Genomic DNA, 20,545 nt, shown 5'->3' on the forward strand with positions numbered 1-20,545 from the left:
GGGGTTAGAGGAGAGGAAGGTGAAAATACTAGAGTTTAATACGTTCTACGTAACAATTGTCCATTGTTTTAAGAGGAATGGTGGTGGTGGTGGGTGGCGGGTGGTTTTGGTAATGACGATAGTAATTCGTTGATTAGTATGCGTGTCCTTGTGTGCGAGGCTCAGAGGCCCAGAATGTTTTAGTTTGTCATGTTATAGAAAACTTGGTGTGCTGGTGACCAGCAGGTTCGCGTCTTGCTTACAACTGGCCATTAAACTCTTAACTTTTACCCGAGGAATTTAGTCTGACATGAAAACTACCACTGAAAAATTTATGTCGCCGAGGAATTTAATCTATGAGAGGTAACTGCTGGAAGACTCGGTCCTCCAACGAGCTAACCACCCATAAGTAAGTTTTTTTTTTTTATGCTTTCAGGATTTGCCACTGCGAGGGAGATGCGGAGACGCCACTCATCGCTCCGTGCTACTGCGCTGGCTCGCTGCGTTACGTCCACCAGTCATGCCTCCAGCAGTGGATCAAGTCCTCAGACACAAAGTCCTGCGAGCTGTGCAAGTTCAACTTCATCATGCACTCAAAGATCAAACCGTTCAACAAGGTGAGATACACATCTCCTCTTTTTCTTCCTCCTCCTCCTCCTCCACACACCAACCCAATTCCCTTCCCACTCCTGTCCTGCTCCTCTTATTTCCACTATATTTTGCCCCACCTCCCTTCCACTACCTTCTCTGTCCTCTTTAGTAATAGCGGAGAGAATTATCATAAAAATAAACATTAACAAGAGCTATCCTCTCTCTCCCTTGTACTCTTTAGTTTCCCACGTGACCTCGTGATGTCTGTACACGAGCACGCCAGCACTGACGTCAAATTGCTATATAGTGCTAATACACAGGCCAGGGAACTACCATGCTGGTGGAAGTACATCTAAAAGACAAATTTCAATTTCTAGCAATAATAAAAAGTAAGGAGGGTTGTTGGAAGTACTTGCATCTGTATTAATTTCGAATGAAGCACTTATTAGTTCATTATTTATTAGTTTGCTAAATATTTTCAATAAGTATCTTAATTGTTTTAGTAATGCGTCATTGCTTTACATCTTGCAGAGGTCTGAGAAATTTATTGTTGCCTAGTTATAATATTCCTCAAAGCCCTTGGCGACATTGATGCTGCCATAGCTGTGGAAAGTCTCCTACGTAGCTAAATTCTTGTCATTTTCGTATCTTCATCGTTCACATCCCACCCACACAAAAAACATTGGCACACTAAACTCACACTAATGCAGAGCAGCGCATGTATACCTGTCTTAACAGCAGCAGCAATAAAAAATAGCAAACATTTCGACGATCCCGTTTTAGCTGTTTTAGAAATTGACTTAAATAAAATATCTTATAGAAACTGGAGTAGGAGATGAGCACAACTGCGACACACACACACACACACACTCGCCCCGGTGATTGGCCACACTTGTGTACTGCTCTCCCGAACACCTGCACACCTACGCATTATCATGCACTGCGAGCATAACCTCTTTCTGTAGCCTTTACAGTTTTTTTTCTTTTCTATAACAATTAAAAGTTCCTGAATGTTAATAATCAAATGTGGCGTGACGGGCCGGGGAGTTTCTGTGAATGAGTATTGCGACTATTTTTTATTTTTTTTTTATTTACATAGGGCTTATGGCGCCGGTAGGCTATTCCTTAAGGGCCTGATGGTCGGCCCAAGCCCGTCATGGCGTAGGCAATTGTTTATAGTGGCGCCATTATTGGCTCATGCTGCCCCCCCCGGAGCTCATTCTTGATTTCACTTGCACAGCTTCTTCTAGAGTCCGGGCTGATGGGTGGTCTTCAGGACAGCATGTGGGTTGCCTTAGGCCACTCGGCGGTGACTGAAAAATCCCAGGTGGTTAACGGCGGATTCGAACCGGCATCATCCACAACGCGGCGAATGCGGGCCCGACACGCTAACCACTCAGCCACCGCATCCCCCCCCAAGCTGAGGTTGACAAGAGTACACGAATATGATAATGAAGTGGATGGAATTTTTCATCAGAAGGAGACTGAACAAGAGTTAAATAGAAATGGATATATAATATTATAAATCTTTCGGAGCTAGTGAACAAGTAGCACCGTAGAAATACTCGTCCCTTCTCCGTTTAATCATGTAGACTCTTTAGAGCTTTAAGTGTGAGGCAAATTCTTAGTGTATTCAGGTGTGTCTGGATCTTAACTGTCTGCGTCTCTGTGTGTGTGTATTTGTGTGTGTGTGTGTGTGTGTGTGTGTGTGTGTGTGTGTGTGTGTGTGTGTGTGTGTGTGTGTGTGTGTAGTCACTTCATCAACCTCCCAGTTAGCATGGTGTTGTGCAGTGATACGTTTTCTAGAGCAAGACGTGATTGTTGGAGGTAGAAGGTGTATAGCGTGAGAGGCCGCAGCAAGAAGTGTCGCAGGTGAGGAGAGATGTGAGGGAAAAGAGGGAGGAAAGAGGAAAGGACAGATGTTAAAATATTTTAGAGGTAAATGGGTGAGAGATGACATGATGACGTGGAAGTTGAAGTATTTCGATAAGCAAAGACAGGAATAAAGGCGTGGAACGGTGAATATAAGGCAATATGAGTGATGAATGGAGGAAAGACCAGGGATGGGAGGGGATAAATGTAGCCTGTGCAGCCATGAAAGAATGGGAAGATGCGTTTATAGTGAGAGGAAATGTGGGTAGACTATAGTCCGACACAGATTATGAAGTCAGTTTGTGTGGGGCCCAAACCTCATCACAGCGTTGCCACATCACCCCCAATACATCATTCTCCCTCATATGTCATCTACGTACGATTTGAAATTGTTTCTCAAATATGCTGTATACATTAGATAAAATCTGGCAGCGCAATGGCCAGGGAACTTCCCGAGCCGGCCCCGCCCAAACTGACTTAATAGCTGAGTATGACTATAACGACTTCCATAGAGTCGCAATAAAGTAGAGTGTGGGTGTAGGTAGAGTCGCAGAGGAGGTGAAAGAGGGGGGGGGGGGGGGGGCTTGCTACCAGTATATTTGTGAAGTGTCATGAAGCAGAAAATAAAGGGAGAACGTAGGGAGCTAATAGAAACAATTTAAGTAAAGCTGCATATGAGGGGAAATTAACCAAGGAAGAAAGTGCGAAAATACTAAATTGCCGAAGGTGGGAGGAGTACGAGAAGGAAGTAAGTGGGAAAGTTATGGGCCTCTGTGATAGATTCGGTGCGCGGGGGGATAAGGGAGACTATGGAAAATTGTAGCGTCATGGAGTCAATCGTATTAAATGGAAGTTTAGAGGGAGGTGGGAAGGTTACGAGACTCTCTGTAAGGTTTGGTGAGACAGGATGGTGAGGAAAAATGTGAAAGAAAGTAGCGTCGTAGTGACTCGTATGTGAGGAAAGTTAAAGAGGGAAGGTTACGAAGCTGTGTGGTAGGGTCGAGAGAAATCTTGGGCCAGGAATAAGAGGCTTAGACGCGAACTCCTTGAACGGGCCGTGTCAACAAGAGTGGAGTGTCGAGAGAGAGAGAGAGAGAGAGAGAGAGAGAGAGAGAGAGAGAGAGAGAGAGAGAGAGAGAGAGAGAGAGAGAGAGAGAGAGAGAGAGAGAGAGAGAGAACAAATAGATAAATGAGGAAGTGACCTAGGTGTGCAGTATGCTTTTGTTGCTGTTGTTTTGTGTTTTACAGCTCACCTCATCTTTGGTAGTAAACATAAAAGACCTTTGATACAAAAGGGATCGTCCGCCACAAGGCTAAGGTGGGCGACAGCTGAAGGTTTCCTCTCATTAACAAAAGTATTGCGGTAATATTTATAGCAACGCCAGCAGGACACGAATTGAATTGATAGCTTTTCACGAGAGAGAGAGAGAGAGAGAGAGAGAGAGAGAGAGAGAGAGAGAGAGAGAGAGAGAGAGAGAGAGAGAGAGAGAGAGAGAGAGAGAGAGAGAGAGAGAGAGAGAGAGAGAGAGAGAGAGAGAGAGAGAATTATGACATTAATGTTAATAGTAATAATAATAATAATAATTATTATTATTATTATTATTATTATTATTATTATTATTATTATTATTATTATTATTATAACTAACTCGGCAATGGATTCAAAACAGAGTACGTACCTGACAATAAGACCAGGATAAATATTATATCGGCTAATAATTATTAGGGTAGTGGCCCTTGGTGGGTGGCAGTCCTGGCAGTCATGCAATTCTTGCTGGTATACTCTAGAAAGCAGGAAGAAAAGATTGAACAGGATAATTATAGTGGAGAGCAGCAAATGGAGCGTGACTTCAATGTACCAAGGTACTGATCAATGGAACAGCATGACGGATGGAAGAAACTCTCCGCAGATGACCGAGTACCAGTATCTTTCTGTTTTGGGCTCAAGATGGGTAGCCCAGATCTAGGTGTATTTTAAGAGGTGGCATTTCTTAACAAAAATACTATAAATAATCGATGTAGGGTTGATTTAGGATCCATGAGTAATGTGTTAGCGGTAGTGATTCAGAAGACCATGGAACTTGTATTTTATTTTTTTTCCTTGAGTCCGGACAACCCCTTAGTGGTTAATGGGCTAGAACTATAACGGCGCCAAAAGTCCGTATTAGAATAATGAGAATGTGAGAGTGGTGTGGTGAAGGTCTTCACTTTCCAGTGGGAGAAGCTGGATATGTCGGGGATGGAGCGGCGCAAGATAGCTTGTTCGGTTACCTTCCACGTGGTGGCCATCACCTGCGTCGTGTGGTCCCTCTACGTCCTCATCGAACGGACCACCGAGGAGGTCCAGGTGAGAGAGAGAGAGAGAGAGAGAGAGAGAGAGAGAGAGAGAGAGAGAGAGAGAGAGAATTTACATAGATATTCAGACCACACAGACACCCTATAGTCCAGACTATAGTAGACTATGTATATCCTTATACCTAAGTAAAATTATAATAAGTCAAATGCAATAAGGCTCTGCATTTCTACTTTAGTAAATATTAAAGTGAAGGAAGTTTCGGTCCTTTTTGAAGACATGTTATTAAAAATGACGTTTGTGTGAATAAACACCTTAGCCATTGTATATTTTTTAATAACTATATTTGTATGCCCTTTGGATAGAATTACTTTAGTCATCGTGAGCTGCAAATATTCCACTGGTAATGAAATGGTATTAGGGCGAGGGCGTGACGTGCTGCCTCACTTATCCCGTCCCGGCAGGAGGGTACTCTGGAGTGGCCCTTCTGGACGAAGCTGATCGTGGTGGCCATAGGCTTCACCGGGGGCTTGGTATTCATGTACGTGCAGTGCAAGATGTACGTGCAGCTGTGCAAGAGGTGGCGTGCCTTCAATAGAGTCATCTACGTCCAAAATGCTCCTGAAAAGGTATGGAAAACTCGTCGTTTTAGGTGTTGTGTTCTCTCCTCAGAGAATGTTTCGCCGGCGTGCACTACTTTCATGACACAACGTAAAGCACGGCCCACACACGGCCGCTGTGGTCTGTCGGGGCCAGCTGCTTGTTTTGAACAACTCCACTGTATATATATGGATGCTTCTTCCATGAAGTTATCGCGTGGTACAGGTTCCTCTGAGTGAGCGGGACCGAGCAGACCTGCAGAGGGAGGCGGGACAGCAGTGTGGCGACGGCGGTGGAGGCGGCGGCGGCAAGGACCCGTGCAGCGAGTCGCATGAGTCAGAAAAGTCACTCATGGGTGTGTCCATCATCACGGGGCCGACCGGCAACGACCTAACGTCCACCACTACCATCACTCTTTCCTCCTCACCTCTCAGCACTATTGCCACTATCACAACCACCTCCTCTCTCACCCTCACAAACTCCACCAACACCAACACCGCCACTCCGAGCCCTCCAGGGGCAGTGTGGACGGACGTGGCGTCGCTGCAGCCTGCACCGCAGACTAGCTTCACAGGTTTCACCAAAACGACTCTCACGTTTTAGGTTGCTTATATACTTTTACTTTTTATTATGACTGATTTTTAGACTGCAATGCACTAAAATCTTATTTTCCCGCCTACTTTTTCATTAATGCATGCAGGTCCACGTTGCATAAACCTCGTTGAGTTTCTTGGTAAGTTCTGGCCTCACGAATGCACCAGTATGCCGCCGCTGTGCTATTTGACTCTCCTCTGTGTTTCCTGAAGCTTCCAGCGAAAACTCCCAATTTATCACGTTCATAGTTTTACAATTAGTGATCTTGTCTTTTGTTCGAAACAGTGAACACCAAACGTTGCACCTTAGTCCTGCAAGTAGTCCCAGCAACAACATTCCATCGTCCGACATTGATTATTATTTGCGTTTTTTTTAATGGGTGGATGGGATTTTTTATGTTAGTATACAGCAGCCGATTCTTGTTAAATTTGGCTGAATATTTACTGATTTAGTAAAAATTAACGATCACTTACTATGACAGCAATGTATCGACGAGAAAAGGTAATTTGAGTTAGTAATGAGGACCTGAAAAGGAAATGAAGAACTGCAATTAGTTACTTTGGAAAGTTTCATCTCGGTGAAGATGTTAGGTTGAGATAAGAGGTGGTGGTCAACTCAACAGTAGATGTTCTGACAACGGTTGCAAATGTGGGGTGGAGCTGTAGATAATTTAGAAGCATAACAAAATTCAAAACTATTAGGACATTTCGGCCTGGTTTAGATTACTTCGTTTTCCTATATTATATAACAATAACATTGAATGCAGCGTTATCAATGACGTCAGATCCGTTACGGCACAGAGTTCGGACAGCCACTCAAAGCCCTCACCGTTGCCACTTGCCAGCATGGACGATTTCCCCCCTTCCAAAATTCCTGTGGACGTAGAATTCACCCTAAGCATAACCATTACTAGAGTCTTCAATCGTAGAGGTTGGTTGTGGCAGCTGTTGATTGAGGGGCCGCAATACATATACAATAATTATAGAGTACTGATAGAAAGAGATAAGACAGCAGAGAAGTGTTTCTTGGAATAGGTACAAGGTTCCATATATACATGCTAGAGTTGTCTCTGACTCAATATAGCAACAAGTAACTACACTAGTCTATAACATAGCCCACGCATCTCTTGAAAAGATGGATATTACCCACTTCTGTAGCCACTAACCTCTACAGATGACTGAAGTATCATGGATCTTGGAAAGCGGAGTCAAGAAAGAGGGAAGCTTTGTTATCTGTTCCTCTTGTGTGTAGCTAAGGAAAGGGCACAATATTTCTACCTTGCTGTAAGACTGTACTATAATGTTCCACTCAAATAATTTGAACAGGTTCCTGTGAAACAACAAGGAAGCATCACTCTCTTTTACTTAACCTATCCACAGGGGCAGGTGTAGGGGGCGAGATAGAGGAGGCAATAAAGAAGGTCAAAGAAAGGTCCCAGGGATTAAAGGTGTAACAGCAGGAATGCTGAAATATGGAGCAGATGCTTTGGATATGTAATCTAGCATGGAAGTAGGGTGAGGTGCTTGAAGACTAGGAAAAACACATCCATTGGGGAATAAACTTATCTATCGTGACAGGAAGGGTGTTTGAGAGAGTTTGAGACGAGGATGATGAAAATGTCAGCTAAACATCGTGGACCAATCTTTGGACGGAAAATGATTATCAAAAAGTACCTTCAGATGGGTAGGAAGCTGTTTGCTACTTTCATGGACCTGGAGGAGTCTTGTGACAGGGTTGACAGGAATGGCATATGGGGTATCCTGAAAATCTATGGTGTGGGAGGGCATATACTTGCAACTGTTTCTATACTTGTAAATGGAGAGCTGATTGAAATTTTGGGGGTTGATGTGGATATGAGAGAGGGGTGTGTGATGTCCCTTTGACTGTCCAACATTTCCATTGATGATTGTAGGAAATAGATTAAAGTCGGAGTAGGCATTTCAGGTGCAAGAATGAAAGTGAGAGGTACAGAGCAGTTCTTGGTGTTAGACCTATTTGCAGATGATACAGTGTTGGCACAAAATGAAAGGATGCTACAGGGGATTGTGGATGGGTGAGTAAGGTAATGGTAGAGAGCAGACCACTGATTTTGCAAAGACATACAGAGTGTGGGCAGAGAGCATGACAGAGTTTAAGATCTGGTTGGGGGAAAAGGATGAAGTAATTTAATATAAACACTTTTAGATGGTTTTATGTAAGTATGGGAACATGGAGGAAGAAGGTAGTGAAGGGCAGACAGGTAGTAGCTGTGCTGAAGAGTTATGAAAGAAAGAAGTGCAAGCATGGGGGTGAAGGATAATATAGCATCAGCACAGCACAGCAATCACGAATATGTGCAGTGGAGATATAACAGTGTAGAAGAGGTGCCTTTGGTGTGACAAGATCGAATGGAGACAGTAATAAAGATGTGTATGAGAGTTAAGGTATGGCTCTAACAGCAAAGGGAGTGGACTGTAGAGTTGTTAAACGGGTGAAATGTTGTAAGTACTCTGAGATGGTTTGGACGTACAACAATAAAGAATCAAGGTGACCATGTGAATAGAGTGTATAATGATAAGATTAAAAGAGAGGCTATCGGGAAAGACCATCAGTGAAATGGATCAATAGAGTGGAGGAGTATTGGAAAGAGACAGAGTTGGCAGGTGAGAAAATGAGTGTGATGAGCAGGATTGGTAGAAGAGGGAAAATTGGAGACACCTGTGTGGCCACTTCCTTGGGGGAAGTTCCCATGAGAGAGGACAGAGCATTGGAGATGTAGATAAATAGATAGATTACCATTTGCTGAAGTTATTGTATCAATAATAAAATAAAACATCTCATAAAAAAATCTCATGAATATAGTGGTGTAACCTGATCATATATAAAATGCTGTATAACCAAAACCGGGAAATATTTATAAAAACATGTTGCATCCTCCTTCAGAGTGGTATAGGTCACTATTTCTTGCTATTTTTTAAGAAACCAGTGGAATTGCTGCTGGCAATAATGTGGTTATAATTATGACTTTTAAAGAGCTCTCATTCACTCTGAATATAGATAGTGACTTCAGAACTTGTCATGATGTCTTACAAACAGTTAGACAAAATACATATGAAGAAAAGCCACCACCAACAAACAATACACAGATGCTAAGATAATTACATATTTTGAAAAGTTTTTATACTCAAAATATTCTGGCATAAAGGAAAGGGAATAATAATTGGTTACAGTACTTTCAGGTTGTTCATTTATGCAAACATAAATCCATGTTGGACAAGGAACTAGTGCAGATATAAATGGTGCAGTTTTGCTACATTACTACGTGTGCAGAGTTGTAATGCACCAGTACCGCTACTTAACTTGTACGTAATTCTTTTGTTGCTGATGAGTCTGGTAACTTGAGTAAATCACTGAGTCACCTGTTATGTTTACTTGTGTGTTATAATAATCAACTAACATGATCATTTATTATCAGTTGTATTTTGTAGGTAGATAACTGTAGCTAAGGTGACTCGACCTGACAACTAATGAACAAATTACAAGTGCTATACAGGGGAACATTTTGCTCTGTGTCTGATGCAGGAACTTACATAGTCCTCCAGCACTCTGGGTGGTCTCCTGGATCTTCTGCTACCTATGATGGCTTTGATTTAATTATACTTATATATTTCTTTTTGCATGATAAGATTCTCTTTGCATACCGACTTCAGTGACAGCTGCATATATTTGGCATTTTCACTGTGCCTCAGTCCTAAGGTTGGACTATGACCAGGTGTGTGTTTTGGTGACGTTTTTATGTGCAAATACTCATCACCTATTGTTACATATTATATGTAACTGCTTTCTGATTCAGTCTTGGTAAGTAATTATTCATAAAATATAAATAATTGTCTTTGATACAGATAAATCCTCAAATTGCAACAAAGGCTGTTTCTTTGGATTTAAGAAGTTATTTTAGAATTGATTTATAGTGTGAAATTTCAAGTTAATTAAACTCCCATTGAAGAATTTGTCCATGCCAACAATACAGGCATACATTTTTTCCTACATTTTTGAGTGCAAAGATCACAATTATTTAATAGGCTATTACCTTTTTTTTTTTCAAGTTGGTTAAGCCAAACAAAAGGGAATTTGATAAGGTATTTCTTGTTTATGTGGTTAGCCAATGATGAAAATTAGTGAAAATCATTTCCACCATACATAGTATACTTTACAAAATGTTTGGCACAGAAATTTGCATTTTATGCTTTTTTTTCCTACCAATAGCACCAGTAGGCTGTCTTGTGTGGCATGTGGACCTCCCTAGCCTGTTAGTGGTGTGGGCAAATTTTATTCAAAATGTCTCTCGCTTGGCCCATGTTGCCCCTCAGTGCTCCTCTTGACCAAAGTCACTGAAGTTTAGGGTTAATTAAGGATCTGGACAGCATGTGGGTAATCCTCCACCACATGGCTATGGTTGAAAATTGTCAGTGTCTTGCAGTGGGACTCGAACCCCAGTCCTTGGGATCACCACATCCATGCACTGACCACTCAGCCATCACTTAGCTGTTCCATGGTATTTTTTTTATTTGACAGTTAAATAAAGGCATAGAAGATTAATAATTCAGTTGCATCCTCCAAATACCTTGAATTTAGGTACATATTCCTGTGATTGATTCATTATTGCATTTGCAAGAAAACCCAAAGTGCTTGTTTGAGACAGTCATTACTTTTTCATACTTCCAGAAGACTGAAACTGAATGCAGTTGAAAATTGTGTGTGTGGGTGTGGGTATATATATATATATATATATATATATATATATATATATATATATATATATATATATATATATATATATATATATATATATATATATATATATATATATATATATATATATATATATATATATATATATATATATATATATATATATATATATATATATATATATATATATATATATATATATATATATATATATATATATATATATATATATATATATATATATATATTAGCAGTTATTTTATTGCACATATTATTCTTGCAAATTTTTGCATGTCACAAGCTGTAGCCGCTGTGTTATGCAAACCTTGCATTATTTACAGTGCAGTATCATTGTTCCTAATTAATAGAGGGGCAATATTATTGTGCTTGCTTCATTAAGTTTTTAATCTAGAATTTAGGTTCAGATCTTCTAACTTATATCATCTAAAAGTGAAAATAAAAAGAAATATACATTTCAGTTACAAAAGTGTTATTTGTTTCTTTTTGTTTTAATGTAATACTACAGGGAACACTGTACAGTAAAACTCCTTTTTCTTTGAGCCACAGTTTATGTGCATTATATTAAGTGACATCACTGCAGACACATCTTTGTGGTGTAGTGGCCTAGGCAGTTGGCACACAGCTCACTCAGCTGTTCATCCTTCTTTTCAGGCTAGTATATAAATGGGTACCTGGAGAAACCTGGGGAAGGTAAACTGTGGTAACATCACACTGGCCCTGTATCCTGGGATAATGAGTTCAAACCCACCACAGGCTCAAGGTCCATTGAGACTGAGATAGCACTGAGGCCACGTACAGTAATAGCATATGCCCTCAACTTTACCTTTACTGCATACGAAAATTCACTGGGTACAACACTGATGGTTAATAAATTGTTTTGACTGTCAAAACAACCAGATGCTACTCTTCTGCCTTCCTCATATTGACTTCAATAGTATCTAACTATATTGTGTACCCCCTTATGATTTTCAAAGTTCCTGTCATTTTCCACTTTATACAATGTAACTCATCAGCAAAAACAAGGTCAGTGACTCTGGTGTTGCTATTAGATGCTCTACAATGACTTTGGTCCATAACTCTGCCTAATAATCAATACAAGAGAAAAGTGATGAGTCAAGGACATAGCCCTGCTTCACTTCTGTTTTCCAAGGAAAGAAGCTTGATACATGCCCTGCTCCCACAGTACAGGCCATTCAATAGATCAGCAATACTTCTAGAAATCACATTTGCAGGAGATTCCAGAGTGGTTTGTGATGCACTGAATCAGAAGTTTTCTTGATATCAATGTACGTACAAGCTTTCCCTGTTAAAACTCTCATTGGTGCTCCACCAATGCATGAAGCACTAGGATAGTTGGTTGTTGACTTACCAGGCATGGACCCAGTCAGGTTTCTATAACTTCAGCTGCCAGTTGCAAGTCTGCATGAACAATTTATAGGCAAGCACATTGCCTGGCACACTGAGCAGTGTAATACCATGTTAGTCATTACAGTCCTGACAGTTCCCTTTCCCCTTCCAGATAGGGATGACCAACCCTTTCTTCCAGTCAGGAGGAATGGTATTACATTGCCACATAGCACTCAAAACCGCAGAACACCTGCGGATCATGGCCGCACCTCTAGCTTTAAGCCGGTCTGCATTGATGTTACAAACACCAGCTGTTTTTCCACTCCTCAACCTTGCAACAGTTTCTCTGACCCCATCAAGAGAGGTCAATGGGTGGATCAACGTCCACTGTTTGTAACATACTGATTGGGATCTGGCCGCTCAGAAGGCCTGCCATGTACAACTGCTCAAAATATTCATTTCAACAAGCCCTTTGCCCATTCATGTCTGACATGAGACAACCATCTGCTATTTTGATAACACTCCCCTGAGAGGGAAGCTTGGAGTAAAGCTTTCTCAGTGCTTGGTAGGCAGATCAGAGACCATTTGCATTGAAATGGCCCTCAACGCCCTCAGCAAGACTCCTGACATACTTCTTTGTCTCTCCTTAGAAAGTAGTCCTAGAATCCTATGCAACAGAGCCCTATATTGGTCCTGATTCAGTCCTGATTTTTTTCCGTGTCTCCCTTCGAAACAAAACCACTTCTCGACCTTGGATGATCTCCAATGGACTCCTTTGCAGCTTGAGTTTTAACATTTGAAGGTATCCTACTAATCTAGAGGGTCCTCATAGGTGCTGAGCACATTGAACCATTTTGAGACTGTGATTGCATTTGCATGGGCTCATGCCAAGTCATTTAGTCTGCAGATGAATCACATTTTGAGATTCTTCTTAACATACAAGCCTATGATTAATTGTAAAGAACTCTGCACTCCAGAAAACCCTCCAGTTTTGAAGGATCCTCCATCAATTGCTGACAAGGATGTGGTCAATCTCCTTAGCTATATCTCCAGCAATGTTATACTAAGTCCAGCAGTGCAACTCTGGTCATACCAAGAACCTGTAAAATAGCCAAGTGAAGGTTATCCTTTTCTGTGTCCAAGGATGATTACTTTAGCACCAACTCAGTCATTTATTATTATTATTATTATTATTATTATTATTATTATTATTATTATGATAAGCTACCAAAGCCTCCCTTCAGGGTACAGATACAACAAGTTGAACCACACAACAAAGGCAACGAATAGTTAAGAAACTGGCCGTCAAAGCCAAAAGGAGGAAAAATAAAATTACTGCTTCAAAAAGACATTCACACGATGTAGAAATGTCTGCAGAAAGGACAATCTCATTGGGTAACCAATTCCATAAATTTGTCAACGACGGAACAAAACATCGTGAGAATTGCGTCATACAAAAATTCATAGGATTAAAAGCAAGATCATTTTGACTAAGAGCAAACCTCGTGACCCGGGCAGGAGTAAAAGGATCAGGCAAAGCATTGTGTAAGGGATGCCGATTATTCTTAAAAACTTAAAATAAAATGCCAAGGGCACCAACTTGATGCCGATGATCAAGATCAAGAACAAGTGCTGGAGAAATAAATTTAATTGAATTGATAGCTCTGTCAGGTAACTTTCAATGACAATTCGCAGCAGACATGCAAACAGGAGCACAATACTCAAAGTGGGGCAAAATGAATGCATAAAAAGATTTGATTACAGTTGAGTCACAAGCAAATATTTTGAAGCACTTACGAAGTAAGCCTGTCTTCTGTGCAATAGTGGAAGACAAGGAACGGATGTGCTTCTCAAATGTCAGTTAAGAATCAAGAGTGACTCCCAACAAATGAATACTAGAAATATGCAAACAAGGATGAGGCAGATTCAAGGTACGGGATCTACTGATGATAATGGAATGAGCTTTATTAGCATTAAGCTTCATGCCCCAAAGTTGACACTAAGTGGTGATCATTGCCAAGTCCCTATTCAGAGATGCAGCAACTTCACCTCTGTTGCTAAGAGAGTGAACAGAGAAGTATAGAGTTGTATCATCAGCATATGAAATAAGCTTGTTTCTGAGGTTAATGCCCAAGTCAGAAATAAAAATGTTAAAAATAAAGGTCCAAGGACACTGCCCTGAGGAACACCAGAAACAACAGGCACCATCAACAACCACACACTATAATCGATTTAGTCAAAAATTCTTTAAAAATACTGAGAAGACTTCCACCAACACCAAGGAGTTATAGTTTATAAAAATTAAGGCCCTATGATTCACATCAAAAGCAGAACTAAAATCAATAGCAACAAGTTGAGACTCGTGCAAACAATCCAAAGAAGACTGCAGGTCATGAGACAGAGACAAGAGAGCATCACATGTTCCCGAACCCTTATGGAATCCGAACTGAGAATCAGGTAACTGACTGAATTTATCACAGTATATGGAAAGCTGTTTAGCCAAAAGCCTCTCAATGATCTTTGAGAGGATAGGAATAATAGAAATTGGGCAGTACTCAGTAGGAAAAGTTGAAGTTGAGGCTCCCTTCGGGATGGGGGCGATGTTGGCCTTGTGCTAACAAGAAGGAAAACTACCAGACTTCAACAGTAACCTAAATACTACAGCAAGTTTTGGTGCTAAGAACATACCAATCTTCTTAAAGAATAGAGGAAAAAAACATCTGGATCCGTCCCACCATATATATCAAGAGCTAGAAGGTACTTTTTCAATTCACTGGATCTAAATGCAAGTGAGCTAAGTTTTGGAAAGGGGAAACAGGTCAAAGGTAGGGATAATTCATCGTTACACTTTTTTAATAAAAATATCAGAAAGTAACTTTGCCTTTCTTAAAGGATCAAAGGACATTGAACCATCAGACTCGCGAAATGGAAGCATGTTAGAATCGACACCAAACAAGGGGGATTTAAGAGAAGCTGACCATTTGTGTGGTTAAGTAGTTCCTGCAAGAACATCCTGTATATGAGAATTATAAGCAGCTTCAGCTGCATTATAGATTCTCTGAGCATCAGCTATAAGAGCAACATAATTATCCCATAGCAACTGGCATCGATTCTGTCTCCATGGGTGATAAGCAGCCTGCTTATCATCAAAGGCTCACTTACAGTCATCATTAAACCAGGCTTTATCTCTTATTCGAGATTTGATTTTCTTAGATGGAACTCTGCTGCATAAAATATCAAATAGACAAGTATTAAGAGCAGAGACTGGGTCATTGGATTGAAAAATAGTATGCCACTGAATATTATCAATTTCAGAACAAACATTGTCCCAATTGACTCAAGATTTAAGATAGACCTGACGGGAAATGGTGATATCAGGCACAGTGAAGTCTAAACAGATCTTACAATGAATGGCATTACGGTCAAAAGTACCTATGGGAGCAAGGACAGAAGCCATTACAACACCAGGAATGTCAGTTAAAGCCAAATCCAAGCAGTTCCCAGAACTGTGTGTAGGTCCATGAATCAGGTGCTCACAACCAGACAGATTAGAGTAATCCAGAGCAGCAAGACCATTACTATTGGTTGGAGATATAGAACCCAACCATTCTTGGTGATGACCATTCAAGTCTCCAACAAATATAAAAGATGCTTTGACATCAACTGACTGTATTGAAGCCATAGCAATTAAAAGGCAATCATACAAGTCATTATTAGCATCTGGATTCCTATATAATTAGGTACAAGTATCCTGTAGGCTTTGCCAACAGTATTGAGTGATTTTCTGGTGTGCCACAGGAGAATTCAAGGAACTGCTACAAATAATCTCCTAATACTACACAAAAGCTAAAAATAAAAACTAGATTTTATAGTCTATGGCAAGGTTAAGAATACTGAATATGAAACTAGTAGGATCATTTAGATATTCTGGAAGGTTTTCAGTTATAATACGAATAACACTCATTGACACTGAAGGTTAGATTAAAATGAGAAGCAAGTCAACAAGAAGTTTTACTGTGTCACCTTTACACCCATGTTTTAGGGGGAAAGAAAAGGAACGATATCAACTTACTACATGAAATTTTAAGGACAGAAAACTGAAAAAAGTAACAAGGAATATTTTTTTCCTAGGATATTACTATAAACTGTATTTGCAAGTGTGGACATAGTTGCAGTGATGACTAACAATCAGGGTACATATTAGGTCAGATTTTGTTTTAAAGAAATATATAGTACAACAAAGTTATTGTTATGCTTTAACATGGTGAAGCTTTTTTTTCTAACCATGGTTAAATTTAGTATTATAACTTAATTTTATGGCTGTAATAAATGCACTGTGATAGACCAAAAAACATGAGACTTCAGTTCTCCATCTAGCTGAAATTGTATACATACTAGGATAGGTAATCACTAGCATCAACCTGAGACTGATTTTCATTTTTCAGTATACTGCACAGTTTCTTTGTCTAAGTATTGTTATGAACTACAGTATATTCATAAGCCCATGAGTTACATCATTGCACAAAAATGTGTAAGAAGTTGTATTCTTGTGCCATGTAGGTTTATGCAAGATACATACAATTGGAATAAGACATGAGGCAGTGAAATGCTTTGAAGATGCAGGACTTGCCATGTAAGCCTTGTAATCTTAAAAAAATAGCCATTTCTATTCAGTGTCAGGATTCATAACTGATGATTACAAATTCACTGAGGTGTGAATCTTGCAGCTCTGATACCCTCCAATAAAACCCTGTTTTCTAGAAAAGCTCAAGCCTGGCAGTTTTATGAAGCACATTATAAAGATGATCCTCCATAAGCTTATCAAGTTTACCAAAGGACTTTTACTGTACTGTATTGTAATTAACTTCAGAAGTCTTCAATATATTAATTGTTTGACTCTGACACTCCTCATTTCCAATAATGGACTCAAGTATTTGCTGACCTTCCCAACCATTGGATTAATGACCACAAGGAAGTATTAATATCTGAACAAAATTTTGTATTGTTTATTTGTAAAAATCTTGTATGTTCCAGTTCTGCATTTTTTATACTGATAAAAAAGTTGTTGTTTTTAGATGTGCACTTAAAAATTTGAAGTCATTTCTATTTTATGGTAAATTTCTTTCATAAAATTTCTTCAACATTCTGTCTGTAAATATTTCAAATAGTTGAGTCACTTTATTGTATGGTATTGCATTGCAACATTTGTTGCCCTTTTTTTGCTTACACATTTTTTTTTTGCCTGATTACACAATAGTTGTTTGATGCAGTTTAGTCACTTATTGAAAATATTCTCAGTTGGATTAATTTTGAGATACCTGCAAACTTCATTACTATATATTTCAATCTTTGTGTGGAATCAGTAATTCAATAAGCCAAAAGTAAAACATAATGTTATTGTTTTTAACTACTCTGACCCAATAAGCAGTAGGTAAATATATTTTTCCAAATTAATTAATATTATTTTCAGTTGGTAAGGTATATCATTGTTGATGTCCCCTTTAAGGTAGTTAACTGGAAGACAAAATTTCATTTTATCATTATATTCTATATTTTTTTTTAACTAATTAACTGTGAATGCTTTCCAGGGGTTTTGTCTGGAATGCGACGATCCAGAACCACACCTCACCAAGCCACAGCATTCCTCACAAAAGGGCCAACAGAGTCAAGGTCCGGATGCAGAGACACACGTCCAGCATTAGAGAGCCCATTTTTTTATGAAGAAAGGTGTAATCATGGAAGCATGGAAGAACTCTCCAGTCAAGCTTTAGCACAAAATGAGAGGCAGCCTTTCAGGAAATCAAGTTCTCATAGTATGTGCCTGGAGAAAGGTGTAGAACATGCCTTGGGCAAGGGTGGAGCACCACATCCTGACTCTTTGTTTGACAGTGATGGGTCTGTGTGGGAGACTCGCCCACACTCCCAGAGAGGGGATGGACCAAAGGTTGAACCCAGAATGATCCACACACCCAGCTTGAGTCTCCAGTGCAGGACTGAAGGTGGTGTAGAGGGACATGAAGTTGAGACACTGCACCTGGACAACATGTGATAACACATTGCTGAAGGTCTTAGGTACATAAATTACAGTCTTCATCATCCATGATTTCCTAACACAGTATATACATATGTATGTTGTGTCTTAAGACAGAAAGAGATTACTGTTATTGTCAGGAAACTAAGTTAAATTAAAGCAGGTTATTTTTTTAATAAATTAATCATTATTTGAATTTTGGGAAAAAGCATTTTGGGTCTTCATATCTTCATTTAATTATTTAGTTCTCTTATATACTTCATGTGTACTTCAGGATACTTCTTGAAACATTGTCAAGTTTCTGTGTCGATGTGATTCATATTATATATATATATATATATATATATATATATATATATATATATATATATATATATATATATATATATATATATATATATATATATATATATATATATATATATATATATATATATATATATATATTGCTTTGAAACCATTGCAAATATAAAGCAGTACTAAAAGCAATGGTTTAATTCTTAGTTACCAGTTTACAACATAAAGCTATGTTATGGAGATACAGATAACAAATGAATTTTGTGATAATTATATTTTGTACACTGTCTTATGTATTGTAAATCCACTTTCATATCAGATGCTCCTTTAATTTTTTTTTATTTGTACCCTTATTCATGTCAAAAAATTCATAAAACCACAGGGAGCTAAATTATACAAACATTGAATGTTCACGGACAGGGTTCAGTCATCTTATATATATATATATATATATATATATATATATATATATATATATATATATATATATATATATATATATATATATATATATATATATATATATATATATATATATATATATATATATATATATATATATATATATATATATATATATATATATATATATATATATATATATAAAAGTTAGCAGTGAAATTCTTGTATGCTTATGTACAGTGTTTTTACAGTAGAGCAGTTCATGCCTCCTCGGTTTACCTCCTCCCATCAGTTGAGGAAACGATTATAAAAGAGGATAGAACCTTATTAAATGCTATAATTCTTGGAATCAGTCATATAATATTAAAGTCAAATTTAACTTAGTCATTCCACACAGGATTGGAGCATGTATAGGATGATAGGATCATGCTGTCAACATACAGAATCAAACTGTATTTGGATTAAGTTTGCATTTTACCTACTGAATAATCAGTTTCTACTGTATAATGTATGCTGTACATACATATAAATATTTTATGCCCATATGAATATATAAATGCTTTAAGTAGAACAACCATTGTGAAATTATATATTGTAATCTTAATTTTATACCAATCGGATTTTTCTATCTTCATGCTGTGTTTTTACTCTGATCACATATTTGAAAGGTAGAAAGTACTATTTTGTATGCAGTGTGACAATGCTGAGTTTTATTACAATTTTATGTAGTCACATGTCATTTGTAAATGAATGTAATTTATATGAAGAGGCTAAATCCTGTTCAGACATTCAACACAAAACTCTAAATTTAAAACAACTGAATAATAAACTAACATATATCCGTATGCTGGCATCAGAAAAATAATATTACTGATTTATATTGTATTATCATTGTCTTGTCTTTAGATTTTCATGTGTAGCCAGAAAGGCAGGATGTTCTTGGGCTAGGTCCAACTCCAACTGACCCTTCCTAGTCATGAAGAGACTTGCCTATCATGTGCTTAAATAGTTGTGATATTCCCATTCTAGATTTTACTGTAAATAGTTTGTCACAAGGGGACAACTTTTGTACTCTGAAAGTTAGAGGAATGTATTTATTGTTTTTATATATGATGTATCCGCCCAAGAAGTGTAATGTTCTCTTTATTAGGTGTTGTGTCACTGTACTTGGGAAACATGGGTTTGTATCTTGTGTTTCTACAAAGGTATGAGTAATAATGTGTAGAGCCTGACTCCTGTTTCATATCACATGTGGCACTTAACTATTGGGAGGTTGTGATATATCTGTGGTTCTTTGTGAGTGTGGAGATTGTATGCGCTTGTGTGCATGTTCAGCAAACAGTTGGTGGTACATCTCTGTGATATGTGCCATTTCTACTGACTTTGTCCAACTGAATTTTGCTTGGAAATGTAATAAAAAAATATTTCTTTTCAAAATCAGAAATCAAATTAAAAATAGCTCAGAATTTTTTAGATTTCTGGTGTATGACTTTGTTTTTCATAAACTAAGTTTTCAAAATGAATTACTTGAATTTAAAATGTATTAGTAAGAAACTGAATAAAAATAAATTTTGTTAATTTAACTGTAGAACATAGACAGTTTACTGACAGAGGTTACAAAATGATAGACATTTTAGTAAATATACACCTGTTATTCAGTCTCATCAGTGCCGAAGGTTTTTGAGGTTTGTACTGGTACTTATGTATATTAGTTAATGGCTGATCAAAGTAAAAATGCAGAAGTTTTACTAAAGTTGTACAAAATGTTAAAAAAAATCTTCCACTCA

The 20,545-nt window shown here is 38.4% G+C and overlaps 1 protein-coding gene across 3 annotated transcripts; it reads left to right on the forward strand.

The window, feature by feature from the left end:
• The first annotated feature begins 383 nt into the window (after positions 1–383).
• LOC126996408 (uncharacterized) lies at positions 384–20,545 on the forward strand. Of its 3 annotated transcripts, XM_050856808.1 has the most exons (6): positions 384–596; positions 1,811–1,995; positions 4,658–4,789; positions 5,200–5,364; positions 5,561–5,909; positions 17,617–20,545. In XM_050856808.1, the coding sequence occupies exons 3-6, from the start codon at positions 4,673–4,675 to the stop codon at positions 18,075–18,077; spliced, it is 1,092 nt and encodes a 363-aa protein (XP_050712765.1). In that variant the 5' UTR covers positions 384–596; positions 1,811–1,995; positions 4,658–4,672; the 3' UTR covers positions 18,078–20,545. The 3 variants fall into 3 exon arrangements, with proteins under 3 accessions (XP_050712765.1, XP_050712766.1, XP_050712767.1); XM_050856809.1 differs by lacking the exon at positions 1,811–1,995 and having other exon boundaries at positions 5,561–5,690; XM_050856810.1 differs by lacking the exon at positions 1,811–1,995 and having other exon boundaries at positions 5,561–5,938; positions 17,617–17,763.

Source organism: Eriocheir sinensis, chromosome 10 (assembly GCF_024679095.1).
Source record: "Eriocheir sinensis breed Jianghai 21 chromosome 10, ASM2467909v1, whole genome shotgun sequence".
Classification (NCBI taxonomy): Eukaryota; Metazoa; Arthropoda; class Malacostraca; order Decapoda; family Varunidae; genus Eriocheir; species Eriocheir sinensis.